The sequence below is a fragment of the Oxyura jamaicensis genome, chromosome 1 (assembly GCF_011077185.1).
Source record: "Oxyura jamaicensis isolate SHBP4307 breed ruddy duck chromosome 1, BPBGC_Ojam_1.0, whole genome shotgun sequence".
Lineage (NCBI taxonomy): Eukaryota > Metazoa > Chordata > Aves > Anseriformes > Anatidae > Oxyura > Oxyura jamaicensis.
Genome location: NC_048893.1, coordinates 128,590,979 through 128,614,621, shown reverse-complemented (window position 1 = coordinate 128,614,621; position 23,643 = coordinate 128,590,979). Strand labels below are relative to the sequence as shown.

Sequence of the window (23,643 nt, the reverse complement as noted above, 5' to 3'; positions counted from 1 at the left end):
TAGATTTTTCAGGAGTCTGAAACATGATGACTTGGTGTCTTACTTGTGCTCTAAACCACTTTTAGGAAGTCTCAGTCGAAGTAAGGAGGCAAGCAGAGGATTTGAAGGAAGATGGGGAGCGTACTTTCTCTAAAGTTAACAACCTGGATGAAAAGAACCACGCTGTAAGGTAAGCATTTCTTGATTTCTGGCTTAAAAGCATTTCTTATGACAACAAATCTGATTTGATCTTTTTCTGACCCCACTGCAAGGTTCGATGTTTCTGTGATGCTTTCAGAGTTTTTGCAACACCTTTTTCCTTTGTTTTCCCCATCCTCCCTACATGCATGATGTAATTAGCGTTGGGACTGAAATTTCTGGGGACTTGAGGGTGAGCTTGAAGAAATTGTCAAGTGCTGAGTATTTTATAGTTTGTTCAGAGACGGATGATTCTTACTAGCGTGCATGAAACAATACAGAGTTTTTTTCATATCTATCAGTTACAGGTTTTTTGGTGGGGGGGGGAAATGCTTGAGGTTTACCAAAGTCTTCCAGTATTATATTTGGCAAAGACTGTATGCTGCTGGAATGCAGTAGCACTGTAAATTGGACGCTTTTCTGTGCTTGTGCCTTTACAGAATGCAATACATGAACAGAAGCCATCAAAAGTTGTCCTACCATTTGAGCAGCTCCACTTCTCTGTTGGTTCAGGCTTTAATTAAACTACACCATGTTTTCCAGCCCCTCTGCAAATGTATGGCTGTTGTATGCACAATGTGGCTAAAATCCTTGAATGCCTGGCGTGCATTGGTTTGCCCTCGTGCCTAGCAGCCTGCCGGAGCCCTTGTAATGTCACCAGTGATTGCAGCGAGCGCTGCTACTGCGGCTGCCCAAGGGATGTGTGGCAGCTGAATTGGGACCGTGCAGATACACCAGTTTTATATCTCATTTTTTGTAACCAGAAACACATGTATGGGGAAAATAGTTTCTACTGGCTTTCCTTAGTTCTGTGAGTGGTGTTAATTTCTCCAGGGGAGAGAAAATTCTGAACTGTAGCAAACACAAGTACTCTAGGCATGACCATAAAAGCTGGTAAAAAAATAGTATTCATGTTTTTTTATGAAGTGGTATTTAGCATTGCTTATGGCTCAGCTGAAGAGACCATCTGCTATTTTTCTAATTCTTTGTAGCCCTTTGTACTTAGCGTAGTGATTTCCAAATGAGTAGCACATGAGGCTGAGAGTGTGTGTGAACGCGCACGCGTGTGGAGGAGAAATTGGGCTGGAGGGAAGGAGGGGGGAGAGGGGGAGGAAGCAGCACAATAAGCCCGGAGCAGACAGTATCTCTGCACAAGTGAAATGATTTCCATCTAGCATTGCTGAACCCTAGTCACAAAAGCATGCGCATAATACACCTACGCAAGCATTTTAGCAGTGTTTGTGCAGCACAATTCTTGCTTTATAATCGTGGAATCCATGAAAATCACATGACTGGGCACCAGCTGCAATAACTTTTTTTTTTTTTATATAAGCCGAAGCCTATTTTGACATAGTATTTCAGATGTAGTATTTGGCCATTTCACCGCATTAAAGGAGGTTTTGTAAAATGCTCTCTTTCACAGTCCTTCCCTCAATACTTGTGTTATGTAGGGGGGGTTACATGTCTTTTGTATTTAAAACAAACAAACAAAAAATATAATCTATTTGGGCATTTAACTCCTGTAGTGTGAATTGGCACTGCATGATGCTGTACTATGGGAAGAACGTGTGTTTTGATGTGCTCTTTTTTTGAATATGGCACTCCTGTGCTGAGAAGGAACCAGGCTCATTGTGAATGAATGGATTCTGTGATTGTTTTGGGGTGGGAGGACGGGCATGGGGGGATGCTGCTCTAATGGCATTTAGTTTCCTACTTTTAAAAACTAGCACTCTGCAAACAGCTAGCAAGTCTACCCAATCTGTGATACATTCTAGAACATGAATAGCAACCAACCCTAAGGTCTTCCTCACGGGTGTATATAGTAATGCTTCTGAAAATTTTGGTTAGGATTATATTGCTAATGGCCCGTACTTTGTGCTGCCGAGGTCTGTGTGCTACAGTTGCCTTTTTACTACCAGAGACAGCACCACTGTGCTGAACGCAGGACCAGCCCTCATTGTTTGTGTTAGATGCACAGGGGGTGAAGCTGAGAGCCAGTTTTGGAACTCACGGATGCATTCTGTGACTTAGACACTATCCAACACTGCCGCGATGCCTCTGGCCTCTCTTCCCTTCAGAGCAGGTTTGCAAAAAGTGAATAATTTGTTTTTAAAGTCAACTATACCATTGCAGCATTCCTGTTTATTTTCAAGAGAAATACAAGTCTTTTTAATGCATTGAATCTAGAACGAAAAAGGCTTGGAGTATTGTAACAGTAAATGGTTAAAATCAAACCAAAAAAGTGCTTGATAAGCATTTTTTTTCTCCTAAGATTTCTGCTGCTGGTTCATTTTTCTACAGCATTTTTCTGATGATTTTTTTTAGCACACGGTTGCAAAATGTAAATCAGTGTTACTTCTGAAAGGTTTGGGGTTTTTGTTTTTGTTTTGTGTGTGTATTGTTTTTTTAAAAAAAATGATGAAGATAATTTGAGAACTCCTTTCATCTTTGGACTGTATTTTTCCCTTTTGAGATTACTGAATGCTTCCAATGAATTCGGGTTGTTTCATCTCCCTTTTTTTTGGAAGAGCTACATCATGTTCTTCCGAATTTCAGTATTTAATAGCACATAGTATTATTTTTATAGGAACACAAAGCAGTCGTCAATAGTAGCCATTATTATCTCTCAAGCCAGCAGCAAACCACTCTTGTTATAACCACCCAGGAGTGTAGTCATCTGACATTAGAAGAATATTTTTATACTGTGGCTTGATGCGATTCTAAGTATGTTCTTAACTTTAGGACCGCTTTAAAAGCGTTACATGACTCTGCTGATCTGCAAAAGAAAATTGATGCTTTTTTATTTTTAACAATGCTGTTGTATTCAATTGCAAACAAGTTACCAAAGTTTAGCTTCTGACATGTAAAGTTTGTCCTTCTTTAAGCAGGCCTCTCTCTATTTCTCTAATGACATAAGCTGGTTATACAATTGACTTCCTTATAGAGATCTCCACAATTTCTAAACTAACATAGTCCTTCAAAATTTAAAGGTGGAAGTGTGTAATCTGACCTGTAGTCTGCAGCTTCTGGCAGGATCACACAGCACATATAAAAAGGCTGCATCAAAAGACTAGTGCTTATGATCTAATTCTTAAGACTCCCACCTACTAGTCACAGTCATTGCTTTTATTTACTTTCTAAGAATGTTTGACTTGTATCCCTCTAGAATGTTTCTGCAGTCTATAAAAATCAGATAATTTCAGAAGCTGAAAAGGACTTATGAGATCACAGTTCACAGAAAATCTTTCAACATTTGATGTGTCAAATAAAGGACCATGTACATGCCAAGTACAGGACCACAGCATGACTCAACTCTAAATGCTGTAAGAAGTTTCTTTTTGACCTTGAATGCCTTAGCAGTTGTTCCTACCTAAGCTCTTGAAGGCAGAGGAACAGCCTTCACCATACAGAAACAGATTTAAAGTCACTTCTCGATGCCTAAGTAGACTAAGTGCCCAAGTTTAATATTCTAAGAAAGCAAGACTAAAATCTTTGACAAAGACACTGTTAAGAAACAGGAGCTGACAGAGGGGTTCCTGAGTTCAGTACCAGGTGCTGAAGGGATCTGATTTTCCAAGAGTTAGTGAATATCTAGCCTCCACGCTGACCAGACAGTACGTAAGTGAATTACTATGCAAGGAAGAGGAACGATCTCCAGCAACGTAGGAATATGAATAATGTTATGTTTTCTGAATCGAATCCGATGGAAAATAATTTAGAAAGGGGTGATACGTCGTATATGTGTGTGTTTATGTATATATGAAGCATATAGGTATGTATGTATGTGTGCATATACACACACAAAACATGCATGCATGTTTTGATCATTATTTCTCTGAGCTTGTTCTGTTTCATGTGCATTGTAAGGGTAGGGGCTACATAGCTATAAGGGCTAGCTAGCAGGGGAAAAACAACGTGACACATTTGGACAAGCCTAGTTCTTGTGTAATTTCATGTTTACAGTGAAAAATGGTGTAATGTAGACACTGGAAATGTTCTTAGGAACTACCCAGTTTTTTAAAACCCAGTAATTTTAAGTTTTCTATTTTGTTTGTTTGCTTTACTCTGCTGTCAAAAAAAAGTAGCAATACGCAATGGTAGTATCTGCTTAACCTAGGTACTTCAGGTATTGAAATGCAAGAAAAGACCTGAGGCCGGTGTTTTTTATAGCAAAAGGGCCATTTGCTTCAATATGAGCAGAACCCTACTTGCAGGCATTGTGTCAAATAAAGAATATGTTTTAAATCTGTATTTACCGTGTATACACTGCTAGAATCAAACTGAGATGTTTTTACTGGATGACTATTGCAGGATGGATGCAACTCAGTCATTGCAGGGCTTATCAGGACATCACCAGAGGTTATAAGCAAAATGTTTTCACCCTCTTCCCTTTTCCTTTTGAGGAAGAAATGCTATGATGTTGGGCAACTGCTTCCTTATAAATCAGTGCAAAATGACTGGCAAACATTTTGTGCATGTATTAACAAGCTTCAATATGTTACAGTAAGAAAAAGGTCAAAATTCGCTGCTTTACATGTCACCTACAGTTGTTGATATTTTTCACATAAATACATAATATTTTTCATTCTAATAAAGGAAAGAAATATTCCTTACCAGTTTGCTGTGTATGGAATTACCTAATGTAGTATTTTGTAGGAAAAAATGCACAATTGATCTGATGTTCAGTGTAATAGCAATTTCCACATATTCATTTTATTCAAGAGCTCGTGCAGTGTCCTCTTTTTAAAGCCAGTTTAACTGGAATAAGGACTGCCATAAAGGTTTAAGTGCTCTTTTTTGAGGGAGATTAATTTGAGTTAAAATGAGAAGACGTGCTTTTCAGCCAGCCAGAACAGCTTTCCCCTACCAGCAGCTTGCGTGCAGCTCTCTGTCGTCATCTGGAGGCAGAGCAGGAGAGCCAGCATGCTTATCCTCCTCCCGGGTTCTTAGCTATTAACGAAGACTTTAAGAAGACAAGCTGCTGACGCCCTTTCTGGTTACACTAGCAGCTCTTTATCAGTAAGATGCAGATTGTTAATGCATCCATCCGACCACCTTTTTGCCACTGATGTCATCATGTGTATGATACAGTGTAATGGATGATCCAGTGCAATCTTCAGCTGCTTTAAAGTATGCATTTTCCCAGTCTGAAGCTGAAAAAACACTTCTGTGGCTCTTCCCATGCACACAGAGACAACAAAGGAGAGTAAGGCCATCGGTGTGTGTTGTGTTAGATGTCCCAAGCCTTTCATTTTCTTAGATATCTGTAAATACTTCTCATTATTACAAGTTTCGTTGCCATGAACCGCTATGTCCTTCTAGTATATTAGTGTATTTGGCTGACTAATAGCTGAATAACTACCACACTGTGAAATACTGTAACCTAGAATCCCTCGTATAGGAAAGAAGTTGATTCTTAAAAAACAGTCATGCTAAGGCAGGCCAAACGTCTTCCCAGTCAGGTTTCCTTTGTCTAACTGAGGAATAGCAGATGATCTGAGAAAATAAAAACAAGGCTAACACAGAGCCATGCTTCCAGGTATCCTTGTCCAGCCTCTGGTTATCTGAATCTAAGAGGTACAATCCTAAATATCTGTGGTTAACAGCCCTTGATATATATGTATGGATGTATTTTTTTCAGCAAAATCTGTTTTTGGACTCACATTGACTTTTGACATCAACCCATAGATTTTTGTGATGATGTAAGGAAAAGCCTCTCTTGCAGGAGGGGACTGTTCCTCCGTGAGAGTTAATGTATGATTTTTCCCATCTTTATTGTCCTCTTCTGTGTCTTTCCGCTGACTCCTCTGTTGCTTTTGTGCAGTGAGAGAACTGCAACAACTTTAGGGTGCACTATGAATTCATAAGGTAACTGAATATTCCCTTGTTGTGGATGACACCAAGCTGCATGGTGTGGCTGACATGCTGGAGAGATGCCATCCTTGACAAGCTTGAGAGGTGGGCCTGTGCAAACCTCATGAAGTTCAACAAGGTCAAGTGCAAGGTCCCGCACCTGGGTCAGGACAGTCACAAACATGAATACAGACTGGGCAATGAGTGGATAGATGGAAGCCCTGTGGAGAAGGTCTTGAGGGTACTGGTGGATGAAAAACTCAACACCAGCCAGCAACATTCAATTGGAGCCCAGAAAGCCAACCATATCCTGGGCTGCATCAGAAGCAGGGCCAGCAGGTCAAGGGAGGGGATTCTCCCCCTCTGCTCTGCTCTTGTGAGACCCCACCTGGAGTGCTGTTCAGTTCTGTGGCCCCCAGCACAAGAAGGACATGGACCTGTTAAAGAGAGTCCAGAGGAGGGCCACAAGGATGATCAAGGGGTTGGAGCACCTATCCTACAAAGATGGGAGAGCTGGGGTTGTTCGGTCTGGAAAAGAGAAGGCTTGGGGGAGACCTTATAGTGGCCTTCCGGTACCTAAAGGGGGCCTGCAAGAAAGCTGGAGTGATTCTTTGTCAGGGAGCGTAGGGATAGGACAAAGGGACATGCTCTTAAACTAAAAGAGTGGAGATTTAGATTAGATATTAGGAAGAAACTGTTTATTACAAGGGTGGTGAGGCACTGGCACAGGTTGCCCAGAGAAATTGTGGATGCCCTGACCCTGCAAGTGTTCAAGGCCAGGCTGGATGGGGCTTTGAACAAGCTGGTCTGGTGCCATGGCAGTGGTTAGGAACTAGGTGCTGTCTTGGGTTTATGTGGCAAAGGGGATGTGTGCTGGAGCAGTTTGCTCCTGGGGGATGGACCCCGTGGTACGGAGCGTGTGGGAGCAGTGCTTGAGGAGCTGCTGCCTGTGGGCAGCCCCCGCAGGCTCAGTTGGGGAAGGACGGCATCCCGTGGGAGGGACCCCACGGGGAGCAGGGGCAGGGAGGGACCGTGAGGGAGCGGCAGAGATGAGATGCTATGGACTGACTGCAGCCCCCATTCCCCTGTTCCCCTGCACCGCTCAGGGGGAGGAGGTAGAAGAAGGTGGATGGGTAGGAACGTGATCTGCGGTTGCTTTTCGTTTCCTGGTGTTCTAGTCTACTAGTGATAGGCAGATATATTTATTTTTAATGTTCCTATGCTGAGTCTGTGTTGCCCGTGACAATAATTGGTGAGTGACCTCCCTGCCCTCATCTCACCCTTGAGCCCTTTTCATTGTATTTTCTCCCCCTTGCCCTTTGAGGAGGGGGAGTGAGAGAGTGGTTGTGGTGGAGTTCAGCTGCCCAGCTGGGTAAAACCCACCACAGATGGTCTTTAAGGTTCCTTCCAACCCAAACCATTCTGTGATTCTATGATTAACCTTCTTTCTTTTTTTTTTTTGGCTGTTGCTTGAGCTATCTTCATAGAATGTTCTGTGAAACACAGATATTCATTCCTGCATAGCGGTAATTTCAGTTATGCATTATTGTGTATGTTGTATATGTTGTTGAGGTATGTGAAAAGCTATCCTGTCGGTTACTTTAGGTTTATTAAATCTGAATTTCATCTGTTGTTTTGTGATGTGTTCACTCAGTGTTAGGAAGTCCTCTCACAAAGAGCTGTTGCCACCTTCTTTTTTATCCCTTTTGTAAATCCCCTAGATATGGGAACCACTGCCCCTGTCATGTGATGATGAAAGAGAGGACTTTGTCCGATGGCAGGTAAAGTTTTTAGGAGCCTCTGGAGATAGTTGTGGTTGTTGTTTTTTTTTTTTTTTTTTTTTTTTTTGAGAATCTTTTAAAACTCTGAATAGTCTCTGTCATCCAGGTCACTGTTGTGCACGTATGTAGTTACCCTTTCTAAGAAGAGCAATGCATTTGAGGCACAGCTTTTCTGCACAAGCCCACATGAGTAGTAGTTATTTTAACATGCCAGTTAGTGCATCTGGATCTCTTCATATAATTTCTACTTGTTTGCTTAATTTAAGTATTAAATTTACAGATCTGAAGTTCTCCAGATTCATAATGAATATATATATTTTTACTCTTGCTTTCTTCCTCTTATTCTCCTTAGTAGCCTCACACTTTCCTTCCCCAAACGCTGCATGCCTCACTTTGCTCAAGCAGCTGTCCAGGTACCGTACAGATGGATAGTTGTGCATTACAGCTACTATTTCAGCAGTTTCCTATGTGATGTTAAGGTCATTATCATCTAGGCCTGGTACCTCATGGCTACCCAACGAATTGTGCACCTCATCCTTTGGTACCTTCCTCACCAGTTGAAAATAATTCCTACTAAATGGGCTGTTCTTTGCTCTCACGCTCTCACAAATGTGAAGGGAGTCAAGTAGACTTTATGCCTTATTTTCCCCATAATCTGTCTAATCTGTCTGGTTGCTGGTATGTTTGAAGAAGCTTTTTTTTTGTTTTTGTTTTGTGGTTGTTGTTTGTTTCCCTCCCTAAAGCCTTTAAGAAGTTTTACCTCAGTCTTGTGTTTATCGATGTTTGGCTAGAGTAGTTCTGAATTTTCCTCGTTTGGGCGGGGCTTTACTTCTCTGGTGGTTACCATTTTAATTACTATCTAATCCAGCCTTTCAAGGGGAAGAGGGAAAGAGAGGGGAGAAAAAAGGGTGGTCTTCTGCTTTGTTGGTAGGTATTTGCTCCAAGTTTCATATATTGTATCTTCAGTCACGTGTTATCTCTTAGCATTACACCATCTGGTGTAATGTTCTTTTAAAAAATATTCCTCTCCAGTATGTAGATGCCCTTTTCAAAATTAAATACCACAGTGTGGATTCTTGCTCTTTCAAGAATGATTAATCTAAATACATATGGCCACTGGCACAGGGTAGCTCCTCAGTGGCAACGTTTTGAACCAGATTCTTTTCATACCTCAGGATCAAGTCAGGAGTTGCATGTTAAATTGTCCCACTGTACTCTTTTTTTTCCTTCTGTCATCCATTTTAAAACTTTCAGAGGTGCTTCAGCTAAGAGATCTGTGGCTGCTCAGGAGCATCCCAGGTGCATTATTTTGTGGTCTAGAATTGGTTGTGGCTCAATGAGTGCTAACGAAGAAGCCTTCTACCACTGTTACCTCTTGGTTCCTCTCTTTACCCTCGCAAGCTCTCCCAGAAGATCCATCCATCCTTTCTTTCCGTGTTACCCAATGGGTCAGTCCTGCAATTCAGACAAACCTTACAGATTACCCCCATTCTTAATTCTCCTAGGAAGTGACAAGCCCAGAGACTGTCAGGTGCATGTCCTGCAAGGCCTTGTGCTGCGCTCTGACTCACCAGCAGCTGCTGGATCTCATTAAATGGATGCTGGACTGTCTACAGAGCCTGTGCTTGCCTTTACACTACAGAAACATAGCCCTGTTTCTCCCCCATCCAAATGCTTCTTCCCCACAGTGTGTTTTTTCCCTCTACCTTTTTGTTAGGTGAATTTTGCATTCCTCTCTGTTAGCTTGGCGGTAGCCACCTCACTTCACATAACCCCTTTTTTCTACTTCCAGCTTCTTATTACAGAGTAAAGTTCCTTTCATTTAATTGCCGTTGGCACATCTGTTCTCCACTGTGCACGCAGTGACAGCTAGGGGTATGCAAGGACACGGTGGCCCGAAAAAGGAAGTATTGGAGCGTAGTTTCTGCTTGGGAAAACTACCTTCCCCCACTCCCAGCGGTTAGCAAATGTTAGAAACCGAGAGAAGCCCTAGGTGTGATTCTGAAGGTATTAAAGCTGGGTGTGATCAACAGGAATGGCACATGAGAAGGTGGAGAGTTCATTTTGTAGCTTTCATTCTTTTGTGCTGTTGTTCTGGTGTGGCTTTACTGCTTTCCCTTGAAAGAGGATTAGAATGAAGACTGTGTTTTAGTTGCATTGCTTGATATTCAGCTATCTTCTTGTGGCTATTTCAATGATAAAAGTTGAGTGGGGAGATTAGAGATAATGTGAGGTCGTCTCTATTGGTTATATCCATAAAAGCATCATACACCGATATATTGTAGATTCTATTTTCCCCTAAATAACTTGGTGGAAAACATTTTTGGAAATAGGTGACTGATTTGTCTCTTCAGGGCAGTGGTTCCTATGCTGTGAACATATGGCATGACTTACCGTCCTTGTAGTAAGAGCTACCCTGTGAAATGTTCGCCTTCTACTAGAAGCCCTTAGGCAATGTGGATTATGATTTGCTATCATGCATAAGGCTGTTTACGCCAGTAAATTTGAGTAAAGTTTTGTGCTAAAAAATAAAGTGCTAACTGGAACTTCCATTTCTCTGCAGGGGACACGCAGACTTGTTACAAGCTGTTAACCACTTGCCTTGCTTTATGTAAACAGTGAAGGCAGAATGACTTCTTGAAGTCTTTATATATATTGAAGTCAGATTGACAGCTTTGGGAGACAAAAATATTAGGGGAGTGGATTAACCAGATATCAGTGTGGTATCGTAATACCAAACCACTGTTTATGTACAGTTGAAGTCACGTTTTCTTCTTAAAGAGGTCATCTTTTGAAATGACCTTATAATGCCTATTAAAGCCTTATCTGCAGTTCCTCTACTAAGTCTTTAAAGTGTTCTTGCAGAAAAACTGAAAGGAACTCCAGCTTCCCTTTGATGCAGGCCGTGGTGCATTTGCTTTCTACAGAGGGAGCGTGGGGGTGGTGATACGCTCATGGAGCATGAAAGCATTCAGTTCTTTCCCTGCAGAACCTCCTGCAAGAAGAGTGCCTGTACACACAGCGCATGCAAAAAAATTCAAGCTGGAGGGCTGTTGATGAGGACTCTCTTCTAAAATTAAAGACTTGGTTATTTGAATCTTGTTCAGAAGGGAGCCCGGTAACACACTGATCTGTAAATTGCTTTAAATATTTAAGATTTGTGGAACTGTTGTTGCTGAAGTGCAGATAATGATTTTCACAAATGAGATGAAAAACCCTTAAAAAAAAATTAAAGGACTTTTAGATTTTTTTTTTTTCTTTTCTAACCAAAACCAGGGGGTGGGTGCGGGGGAAGGGAAAAGCTTTGAAGTCTCTGAGATCTTTTCCCTGAGGTCAGAAGTTTCTGATGATGTAACATACAATACAGACCAAGCCTTCACTTATCAAGGTTAAAGTTGACGGAGCCTGTATGAACTTGTCAATCATAGGAAGCAGGCAAAAACAAGCCAGCTGTTGTGAGGCATGGCTTTGAAAATCCTCTGTGTTACAGTAAATGAGACGCAGAGGTTGAGACGGATTCAGTTCTGTGAGGCTTTCAAACGGGCTGGCACATTTGCAAGGATGCAAAGCTCGCGTATCCAGTGACTATGGATAAACATCTGTAAATCCTGGTAAGACTGTCTTACGTGTAGTGCTAGAGCGTTAGAGAAACGGCGAGATGCACGAGCCTTCATTATCTCTTTCCGTCAGTTCTGGACGGAAGATTGCAGTATGTATTCATACAGTATTTCTTTTGTTCTCCAGGTCTTTGAGTACACGCTGTCTTCTGTCCCTATCAGCAGAAGCTACAGTAACAAATTAGGAGGGATGCAATGCTGGGTACAGGACTGTATTTTGCTTAGGAGAAACGCCTGCTGTATTCGCTGATGTTTTAGGAGAACGGGGAAGACGTGAGCTGATTCCAGCTAAGATGCTCTGTGTGCTTGTGTTCGCGCACACGCGCTGTTTTTAGCAGCTTTTGTTTTCACAGTTGGCATAATGCACGCTGGAATGAGAAGGCAGCGCCGTTCAGAAACATTTGTTTTCTGGACCAAGGGCTGCAGTGCCGTCATGCTGGCTGGGGTGCCAGGCTCGGGGTTCCTCTCGGCGAGGGGTGGTGCGAGAGCTTTTCATCTTGTCGTTTTCCTGGCAAGCGTGTCGCTGTGAGTGCAGGCTCGCACGAAGACCTTTCCACAGCAGCAGGAGATAGTGGCTGGGAGCGTAAGAGAATTGGATGTGACTATTGGAAGCAAGGGGTGAGTGCAGCTCGGGGAGAAAAGATGGCTATTGAAATATGTGCATATGCATGCTAATTAATTTAAATAACTGCTGGGGGATTTTTTGTCTTCGGAGGTGAGCTGTGTGTTCGTTTTGCTGCCTGCCCGAGAAACCCAGGTGATCTAGCTGTTATTCACAGTGTTTCATTTCATAGCTTCTGATCTGTTACTGAATTTTTGTTCAGCTGCAAGCAGCTGTTTTCAGTGGTAATAGCAACAAGAAAATAGCAACAGCATGTCAGAAGAAAAAAAGTCTAGAGGTTAAAAAAATCATAGGAATGGCAATTGGAATGTAGTTTTTTTGAATAAATTAACAAAAAATCATTTTTCTTGTAGCTTTTTTTTTTTTTTAACATGCAAGTGATTTCCTTGTTAGCATTGTTTGAAAATATTGCCTTTTGTCTCTGCAGTGGTTGCCATTTATGTAATATGATGGGTCTTGTTACACTGTTGGGGTATTCTGATGATTGAATTCAGCGTGTAAGTACAGAACATACTAACTGGCTTGCTCAAGTGAGCAGAAGTCATTTTAAATCCATGCAGGCAATCCGATATGTGCTAGGACAGGCATGCAATAGATAAAGCAAGTAAGAAAACAGCCATAAAAACATTTTTTTTTATCATTGATTTTTGATGTGCAGCAAAATGGAGGAGGGGCTTCTGTTTTCTGAACTAAGGAAAGAACAACATCTCTTCCTCCACCCTTTCCCCCAAGAAAGGCTCCTATGCTGCAAGATAGTTAATTTTAATCAGATTTGATTTTTTTTTTTTTTACTGTGGACCAATGCATTGTGCTGTTACCTGTGACTGACTGGCCTACATTTTATCCATCAACATCGTATCTTTGCTTACTGGATGCAGGATTAGAGTGCGCCTGTTACATTTAGTTCCGATTCTCCCGGGGAGAGAGGTAATGCTTTTAGAAAGAGCACATAAAATGAAAATCCATTGTTGTGTGTGTTGCCATGCAGGCAGGACACAAGAGAAGATCTGGTGGGATAGGCAGACTGACAGGCAGTGCCTGTTATCATATTTCTTCCCGTGATAAAGCCAGGTGATTATGGAGGGGTTGTTAAGCTAGACTGACATTTTGTTCTATCACATCGAGTGCAACAGCTAAGCAATATTTAGTGTGACTGAACAGATAGCTAGCACCAGATGCAGGCGTTGTAAAAAGGAATGGGAAAAGCAAGACTCACATCGTGATCAGTGGGTTGTAGTGTAACAGCGACGTGCTGTGGGGTGTACTTTGTGAGATGCCTTGCTGGTCTTGGACCTTCTGTTGTCTACCAGAGTATATCATGGCATCTTTTTGAGAGAGAGAGCACAGCATTCATTATTTACATTATTCTTTTCATCTTAACACATACTTTGGTTTTAAGACCTTTGGCATCAGCAGTGTTTCTGGGATGGAAGTTGCCTTTGTCAGACCAAGGCAGTGAACAGCTCTACTTCTTCGTAGTGACACCCCTTCCAGAAGTGGCCATTGTGGTACAGTCATTGTTTTGATTAAATCATGTGTTTTCCAGAGAATCCTTTATTCTGTGAATGTGTCTACAAAAAATCTGTGCAATTTTGTACTCCAAGGTGTGATGTGGCATCTCTGGAATATGTTCTTTACCTACTATGCAGTGGTTACTGCATGCTCTACCAAGTCAGTAGTGATAGCCCATAAAGTGCTTGTCAGAAAAATGGTGCTGGAGCCTCTAAAAGAAAAAGTTTTGGGGACTCAGAGGAGGGTTTAGATACCTAACAGATGTCTGCATGTGAGTGAAGTGCCTGTGCCAGGTATAATCCATAGAAACACTGGACTTGATTCAGCTGGCACAGCACAGGTGTCTAGCGAGACCTGAGATGGCCTAGTGTATCCCACTGGTCTGTGTTGGGGTATCTAAATTTATCCCCCAAATGGTGAAACCCGTGTGCAATTTGCTTGTAGAGACCGCTTTAGTATGATGTGAATCTCAGATTGCGCTGCCTGTATCAGTACGGATTGAAATGTGCCATTGGATGTCTGACTCAGAAGCAGACCTCTGACTTCTTCCTGAATTTCAGAGTCTTACCCTGTGCGTCCTGTTCCAACTTGGTCGTGTCCTGTCACGGTGTTGAGCAGCACTACGCTGGGTAGAAGAAACTGCTCTTTATTTGCGGGCTATTGCACAAGTGCTCTCGGATCCCACTGCGCAAAGTGCTACACAAACACACAATGGAAGCACAGTTTGAGCACATAAAGTTCACAGCTGAAAAAAGTAGCATGTCGGCAAGGGCCCTGCCTATAAACAGCGTTTTGGCATGAGCCAAGGCTGCGTTTCACAATTGCTGTAAGCCACATAATTATCTGGTTTGAGCCAGGTCAGTTCCTTGATCCAATTTTCTGTGGGGCTGTACAATTGCTACTGCGGGTGCAGTGAGGAGAGCAGGGAGACAAAATCGGAGCTGACTAAGGAGGAGACTGCCTCTTTAGGCAAAATATCTGCATTGAGGTCAGCTTAAAGGGACCACAAAACTGTGGCCTTGGGAATGAGGGGTTGTTGTTGTAGGATGAGGACTCTTAGGGAGGATTCCTACTCAGGTATGAAGGCCTTTTTCCAGCGTAGCTTGTAGAGTCCTATGAGGAATTTAAACTAAATCAGAAACAGGCACTCCATTCGCGTTCTTGTGCCAGCAAGCTGCTGGAGTACACAGTTGCTTACATAACTGTACTTAGGTTTTATGGTTAAACTTCAGCGTGTAGGTGAGGTCCCTAACAAACAATGCGCCTTTATAACGTTAGCTCGTGCAGTTCTGCCAAGGTTATCTAGTCCGGGGTTTTAGAGTTGGAGCGTCTCGTGGCACTGTTTGGCTTGGCCTGAAGCGTTCTCAGATAAACTGTAAAGACAGCTGAAAATCAGACATGCTGAATTCACCAGAGTGCTTTTCCTTTGCTGAGATAGGACGTTCAGCCAGGTCGTTTCACCTTTATGTCCAGATTTAGTCAAATCCTGAGGACAGGACAAAAGAAGGAAGTGGTTTGGGGTTGTTTTTCATGGCAATCAGAAATGTTACCCTTCTGATAGGTATCTATACATGATTCATTTTGGTAATTGCTCCTTGACTCCACTGTCAGGCTTCTGTTAGCGCCTCTGTGTGTGTGTGTATTTTCTATGATGTTATTGTTGTCTTGTTACTGGGGGATGTCAGGACTGCAGAGGTTTGCTTGATTTCCCTGTTTTTAGTATGTCCTTGGCCTTCATGTTTCAGCAGTCACCGTGTATGCCCTGAGCTGGCAGAGGTGGCAGGGACCTGGGGGATGTGCTTTTCCATCTGGGTAGCCAACACCTCATGCCATTATGTATTTCACGCATGTTTCCACCGCCGCGGTGGCGAGCTCCACGTAGTGCCGAGCACCTGGAGCCATGAGGGGAAACGCGCAGGGCTCACCCCACCAGTGGCCACGTCCTCCCCAAGCAGGGCTGAGCCCTGCTTTAAACAAGAGCTCCTTGGAAATGGGGAGGGCTGGGTTTTATGATGAGGCGATTCCTTCTCTTTTCTCAGTTGGAAGCATTGTTGTCGGCATGTGCCCCCAGCCCCAATTTATATACGAAGGCTCCTGTACTTACTTGCCTGGCGCCCTTACGTGCCTTCAGTACCAAGGGCAGGAGCAGTAGGAAAGGCTGATGTTAGCCCCCGGTACAAGACTCACTCTTACCAAATAACACGGCGTATCAGCAGCATGAATCGCTGATTACACTTCTCCTGCAGTTCAGGAGAAGTGCACGGTGCGAGCAGCCAGCCCCTCAGCGTGCCAAGGACGGGGATTTTGCTGGGGGGCTTCCCCACCCGAGGAGGGCTCTCGCCCTTGGGATTACGGCACTCTGCCATGGGGGTGGTGATGGGAGAGCTCTGGGTTCGGAGATACCCTAAGGTTTTTGATGATGACCATTCTCTTACCTGGAATGAAAGCCGTAATTAAGCTGAGAGCCGTGTCCTCACCGTGCCTCTTGGTTTGTGATGTTTGCTTATGGATGAGCTCGTTTCAGTGGTACATTATCCTTAAATAATTCTATTAATAATTAAATAATTCCACAGGCCTCACTTCTGAACTGTCTGTCTGTTGGGCACACGGTTACCTGAAGCACAGACAGATCCTGAGTAGCTCAGTGGACTTTGTAGTATTAATAATGTAACACCTTTGCAGGTTCTTGCCACTGTGTCCTCCTGGGGCTTGAAGCTTGCTTTCTTTTCCTCCTTTCTGAACAGTAAGCTCAAATCTCTCCAAAATAAGGTGATAAGCATGTTTTGCATGAGGATCCACCCACAGTGAATGCCAACTAGCCTCAGCGTTGAATGTGGCCACCTTTTCCGAGACCCATTTTCCGTGGCACTGCGTAACGTTTGATTAATTTTGTGGGAACTGTCTGAAAGCACGTATGCAATCACTGGTTTTGTCTCCGTGTTTGCAAAGGCAGCGTCTCTAAATTCACCTGTGCTGTGACTGCTTATTTCCTGGCCCTCTGTTCTGTGAGGTGACAGGACTGCCAAAGCATTCATTGCTTCAGAGCCGGGGTAATAGTAAGCAAATTTTGTTACATGCTTTGGGTATGTAAACACGTCAGGTCAGTGGCGTACTCTGCCCTGTTTGCTTCCACCAGCACACCCACTTCTGATGTGCATGTTGAGTTCAGTACATACTTTGCAAACTGGCCGAGGTAGTGCATGTCATTTGTCCCTGCGACGCTGTGTGCCACGCACCGAAGTGCAGCTATTGCTCCGCGTTGTTATGGCTTATGGCTGTGAAGATGAACAGAGAGGCATGAAAATTTTTGGCACAGCTTAGCTAGAAGAAAACTGTGTCGTGCATGGGTTATCGAGACAAGGAAAAACGCTGATTTAAACGCAGCACTTCATACTTAAGGCCTTCACTTGGTAAATATTTCCATTAAAATTAGTGGAACTATTTACAGGCCCAGCTCTGCTTACATCAAACTCCCCAGGGCAAACCAGCTGACTCGAGAGATGCCACATAACCAAATCCGAGTTGCAGTGCCAAGCTTGGGCCTTGGTCTCTCTGGCCTTAAATCATTTTATTTAACAAAACTGTCCTCAGTCTAATATTAAAAACGAGAGTCAAGAAGTACTGTTTTCATAAAATAGAATTGACTCAGAATTTGTCAGACTGCTCGAAGTTCTCTGAACCAGCTGCACTTAGCTAAGAGCAAGATGGAGAGATCTGACATTAAACGATATTCAGCCCCTCATTCATATTAAATAGAAAATGTACATGTTAAAATTGAATTTAAAAATTTAACGCCAGATGAGAGATAAATTGCGTGAGGGACTGTTTGGGAATTAAATTGTGGAAAAGCCATCTCTCTTGGAGGTACAGTGCTGTTTTATTACTGAAATTACAGTGTGAATTAGGATTTTTAAAAATCCCATACATCAGGCAGCTTAATGGAAATGTCCAGATTTTTTTTGAGTTGTTTTCCATAAGTGCTAAAATGTCACAGATCCAAGCACTACAAAGATAATAATTTTGAATTGTACACATGTGAAAATAGAACTTTTAATCAGTTGTCTTCTAATTTTAAAGATATTTTTAAAATTAATTTAAATAATAGTATGGTGTTTAATTCTCCAAAGAAGAGTTTTCTTGAATTTATAATGGACTTAACCTATTAGTTACATTATGTGTTTTTGTTTCCAATTAGTTTTCATTCATTCTCATGTTAAGCACCTACAGACCTGTTTCCAAAAGCGGTGCAGTAAGCTTAGTAACCTGTTTATGTTGAAAATTCTTGTTAACCTCACTATAGAAATAAGCTGGGAAAGGTGACTCTTTCACAGTCCCCTTGAACGAAAGGCTGGGCGGTGCACGTGTAAAGGGTTGTTATTTCACAGTGCAGAGACCAGAGCTGTCAGTAGCACAAGTGGTATTAGTAATTCTCTGAAGCCTTTTACTTTTCTGTTGCAGCTTCTTTTCTAAGCTCACAGTGTCTCTTCAGTCTCCTTTAAGCAGAGAGCAAACCTGGCTCCTTTCAGGGCTCCAGAGGTACTTTTTTTTTTCTGTCTTGTCTTTCTTCCCAGTCTGTCTTTATCTGGTGAGCACAAACAAACTACATCTCTTGTGGCAAAGTGCAGGCCTGGAGCTGCAAAAGCCTGTTTCCTGACTACACAAACAGAGAGTTCACAGTTGGAATAAAACCAAAAATATTTTGCGTAGGATAAGACCTTTTTGGCCATTGTTTGTCATTTATGCTGACAGGACAAAAGAAGTTCAAGTAAGTGAGTAAAGTAAACCTGAACAGAAAATAATACACTTTCTAAATTTCCTTTTCTGTTTGTTTGGTTTGGTTTTGTTTTAGTTTCTTCAGAGACCTTCATTTTCCCTTTTCCATTTTTTTTTTAGCTTCAGCAAACATTTTGTTTGCATTTGCTTCATTTTTCATCAGTTACACATATCTAAAAATTAAACCACCAAAATTCATAATTAAAATTGACACTTAAATTCTCATTTAAAATGACGCTGATATGATTTTGCATATACAGAAGAATCCTGTTTTCTGCACTTCACTGGTGACTGAAACAGAAGTGAAATTAGATTTTAGCACAGAAATAGAAGAAGAGCACTTGCACTTGTGGCCATGCCACATGCACCAGCGCTTTGGATGTGCTGTGCGCTGAGATGTGCCATGTACGCTGCAGCGCCTCAGGTTAACTCAAGGTTGTCGCATCCTGTGACTCCACGTACCCTAATTTAGCATGGCATTATGCTTTGACTCATCACATTAGATTAGGTACGCGGCGCGTGCATATACATGAGAGAATGTTTTTGTGCCGTATAGTTACTGTGAACTGCAGGAGCTGGTGTTAAATGTTTGATGTGTTCTCAGTATTCGAGCTTCGCAGATCATCTGTGGCCTCATATAGGAGGAAATACAGCAGCAGCGTGCTAATGATGTTTTCTTCTCCCTAGGCAAGCTGATATTGGGGCCCTAAGAGAAAACCCACGGGAAAAAAGGGATCAGCTGGACCAGAATATAGGCCACAAGTGGAAGGCATCTGTCAGACCTTTGCATGCAAGAGAGCCTACGGTTTTGTCTCACGAAAGCCGCGGGAGATCTGGGACACTGCCTAGTGATTACAGATACTCTCAGGAAAACGTGAATGAGAAAAGCAAGGATTGCAGTTTGCCTCATCTCACGTGCTCTGAGCCACAGAGCTTGAATGAGAACCACTCCCGTCTGTCCCAGGGCACCGGAGAGGAAAATCGTAGAGCAGAGCCGGCGCTTCTCAATAAGAAACGTGGACCTGCTCCTCAGAGGCCTCCGCCGCCTAAAAGAGATAAATACAGGCGACCAGATAATTCTGCACCGTCACTTGGCGCCTCTTCTGAATCTTTGCTGGTAGCACCCAGCCATCCCTTTCCGTCCTCTTCCCCCAGCTCTGCGGAAGTACTTACGAGCCACTCATCTCTCTGTCAGAGTCCTGCAGCTTTCAATGGAAAACTAAGGAGTGCTAACCCACAGGAACTCCTGCAAGCGTCATCCACGGAGAATGTTTGTCAGCACTTAGAAGAAAAAACGCACCTTAAGTCTGAATCTGTGTTATCTTGCAAGTATCGGTACCTTCAGAAGCCCGGCATGGAGACATCAAGGTCCCCTTCTCCTCAGTTTGCACCACAGAAGCTCACTGATAAACCTCCTGTGTCTGTACAGGACGAGAACCCAGCCAGGTACTAGACATTACTCCTTTACTATTTCAATACTCTTTTGCCCACTTAGACTCTATAACTGGTTGACTCTTCTATTTCTTCGCTAAAAGCACATCCTTAGGATTCACTAAGCGTAAAATTTTCCAGCATATCCTAAAATGACTTCTGTGAAATTCTACTAAAATCCTTTAGCTGGTCTTTCGTTTCTTGTAATTGGCTGATGCTTAATAATGAGAGGCTGCTCAGGTGTTAAAGCTGGTAGATGGTGGAAAACAAAAGGGTAGGTTCAAATTGATTTTCCATTGTATGTCTGGGTGAAATCAGAAGATTCCCTTTCTGATGTCATTTCTTCTAGCCAAGTCTGCGAATACAAATCAGTGTAGGGAGACAGCAGGTACAGGAAGGGAAGCTGTATCCTTTGTGAGAACATCTGTTTTGAAAGCTTACACAGTGAGGTGTACAGCCAAATTATAACTGTTTTCATGTTCCTTTTATGATGAAATCTGGCGTTTTGAGTAGTCTGTTGAGGGGACTGCAGCGTTATTTATATTTCAGCAAGGTTCAGCAGGAGAATGTCAGTCTAGATGAACTCAGGATTAGACAAGCCAACTGAAATTAATTGATTTTTGTGACTGTCATACACTGCTAATACCACAAAAGGTTATTCTCCCTCTAGATAACAAACAAACTCTTCCAGGAAGCTTGGAAATATTAGTTTTCATGAATCCTTCAGCACTTTAATTCATGCTTAAAGAATGAAAATAAAGGCTTCAAGCTGAATGAATGCTGAGGTTTCTCTGTGCAAGAATATTTGGAGTTGCTTTTCTCCGCTGTAGTGTAAATGATTGAATAGACTCAGTCATGCTGTTTTCCAGTGTGCCTTATGACATGGAAAGCATAAATACCCCCCCCACCCTCCTTTTTTTTCCTGGGTATTTCGGTAGCAGAAAGGGGCTTAATTTGTTTTTTAACAAATCTCTTGAAGCCAACATCAGTTCTTGTTTTATTTTTACCTGAATAATGAGCTGGGGGCCCCGAGTGAGTCTGGGGGTTGGGGGGGTTGGATGTGAATTTGACTTAACCTACCGGCTGCCTGTTAAGCATGCCTTGAGGTTTCTCCTCTTATGACAGGCCTGCAGTGTTTTTAAGATAAAGAAACAATATGGTGTGTTATGAAAAGTGGAATATGTCATGGGATCCCTAGCACCTTTCTGCAAAGGTAGATGACAGTGGTGACATCCGTAAAGTGTTGCTTTGTGAATAGATACAAAGCATGGAAAAAGCTAATTGTATTTGCCCTTCCTTTTTACTGAGCTTTAATGGTGAAAAGCAGCCTGAGGTGTGCCTAATTATATGCCTGTATCTGAATGACGTTTTGAAAGAAATGTAAAGCACTTACCCAGCATATCTTTCATTAACGTTTTAAAATCTTAGGCACAGTCATTTGTACACAATTGATTGTCCTCAGTTAATAATTACATTACTTAATAAAACAGACATGGCAAAATGGGAAGACATGCAGGCCCTACATCTGGACCTTCTGTACTGTGCTTATTTCATAGGAGTAAAATATGTCAAGTAGACTTATATTAATATGCGATCAATTAGATTTGGCTTAGCTCCTTGCATATGAGCCTTTGGACGTACTTGTTCGCATGCTGTAGGCAGTCAGTATTCAATGTTTTCGGCATGTAGCTGTTCACTCTTCTTTGAGAAAGGTATCTTGTTTACCAGCAAGATAAACTGAGTAGTGTGCAGGGTTTCCTGCAACAATTTAGGTAGTCAGTGTAGTGTGAGGAAATACTGGTGGTGTGCAGACCCAGCTATTTTCAAAGATGACTGTTCAGTAATCATAAAGATGAAAAGGGTGCATCGGTAGATTTCCAGTGAACATGCACTCAGGTGGAGGAGTGCCCATGGTTGGAATGAAGCTTCTCAGTAGCCACAGGCAGAGTTGCTGCAAATCTAAATTTTATACCACAGATCCCCAAATGCAAGATCTTAAGAAATCACAAGGATGCTGGTTGCAGAAACTGAATTTCTGAAGCACCCAGCATTGAACCGTGTTTGCTCTGACTTGAAATCAGTTTACCTGATGATGTGTTAAATATCTGGAAAATCTTATGCTAGGCTGAGAGGAAAGTACCCAGAGTCCCAAAACAGATGCTGGACATTTTAGGTAAAGAATTGTAGTCAAGTGATTTCTTCTCTTCCAGTTGCCTCACACATATTTATGCACACATCTTGTATTTCCCCCAGATTCAAAAGTATGTTCCTCTTGGAGTGTAGTTGGGTCTGAAGGGTGTGGGCTTCATTGAAAAAAAAATGCGGAGAGGTGGCTCAACATGGTTCGGACAAGAACATTTTGACTAAACTGCATGAAGGGAGCAATTACACTTACAGGGAGCTTGGGCTGAGCAGCTGGCACAAGAGCAAGCTCTTGAAAATTACAGTCGTCCTGAATGAAAACGTCCCAGGCTGGTGGCAGTGGGGGAGTCGGGGCAGAAGGGTGCACAGAGGAGGACTCCTTGTTTAAGGGAGTGTTCTTTTGGCTTTGTCAAAGCATTAGTAGTAAGTGGTTGCCTGTGTCTGCATTGCCGTCACTGCTGTACCTCACTGGCTTATCCAAGCTCATTGGAGTTGTCTGGTGTTCAACATGATGGAAAACCTGCCCCGAAAGCTGGATCAGTTTGCCAAAGCATGTCTGCAAAGCACTTGAGGAAAGTAAATAGCTATTGAGAGGCTGTACCTGCATTCAGAAGCAAATATACTCTTAAAATATAAGATGCAGCTTCTGGAAGAGGTGAAGTCAAATAGATTTTTCAGTTCCCTATGAAAGAAAAGTACAGCACAGAGAAGTCTAAGTTTATACTTAAGAAAAGTGACACACCCAGACTTAGAGGAAAAGAGCTGTAGTATGTCTTGGTCACTTATCTGGAAGGCGGCAAGCAAGCGAGCCAGATGAAACCAGATATTTTAGCTAGTAGGCAATGTTCCTTTACTTGCTGTAGAGCTTCCAAACCCACATTATGACAATAATTTTAAACTTTCTGCAAACTCGAAACCACCAAAACTAGACTTTAGTTTCTTATATGGTTTACATAGAGTACAGATGTTTTAGTAATGTTATTTAACATGTTATTGTCCAATTTAAAATCTTAGCCTCCTCTTTAAATAGCTTTATTTGCTGAATGTCCAAGGTGGCCCTTCGTACCGGGCAGCGCAGAGTTTTTGCTGTAAGCTTCACTTAAAGGAGTATGTGGATGTGGCATTGGAATCTAATTACTAAATTTCTGTATCTTGTGTGAAATTTTACAAATACAGAATTTTCTTTTAATCACGTAGTTAGTCTTGAACAATTTCCAGGTTTTCCATGTGTGATTATTGTAGCTCAGCAAGGGCCTGGCCTGCAGGATGCTTCCATCTGGTCTGTTGTTTTTTCTCTTGGAAGAGCTAGGAATTGATGTGAGGGCATCAAAAACTGCCCAGGCAGCTAAATAGCCTGTCTGGCCAAAAGCTGAGGCTGCTGTTTAATCTGTGCAAGCCAATGAGTTTGAGCTCGAGGCATGTTGTCCTCTGAATGTGTGGCAGCAAAGGGTGGTTCCACAGCACCATTTTATGCAGGGGCCTGACTGCTGGGATTGGACCCTCGTGTCCGTGAAAATGAACAGAAGTCCTGTTCGGGGAGTATTGTGCCAGGGTGATGCTAGAATTACTTACAAATGAACTAATACTTTTTAAAATGTGTGGGCAGAAAAGGAAACACATAATCTGAGGGTTTTAGATGTGGTGCAAGGAATATTCAATTACCTACATCTTTTATCCACTTTTTTATATTTGGGCTTCCCCTCTGCTTTGCAGATCAGACGTGAGATTTAAGGTT

General features: G+C 42.4%; 1 protein-coding gene and 1 long non-coding RNA gene across 5 annotated transcripts in view; both read left to right on the top strand.

Moving 5' to 3' along the window:
• The window catches only part of SHROOM2 (shroom family member 2), a 126,501-nt gene that overhangs the window by 88,709 nt on the left and 14,149 nt on the right, over positions 1-23,643 (top strand). For all 4 annotated transcript variants that reach the window (XM_035343035.1, XM_035342945.1, XM_035343117.1 and 1 more), the window contains 2 exons: positions 66-169; positions 19,023-19,781. In XM_035343035.1, coding sequence (XP_035198926.1) covers positions 66-169; positions 19,023-19,781 — 863 coding nt within the window. The remainder of the gene's footprint in view (positions 1-65; positions 170-19,022; positions 19,782-23,643) is intronic.
• Positions 11,141-18,098, top strand: LOC118176336. The gene is made up of 4 exons (XR_004755368.1): positions 11,141-11,422; positions 11,556-12,046; positions 16,245-16,305; positions 18,021-18,098. It is a non-coding gene; the product is annotated as an uncharacterized LOC118176336 (long non-coding RNA).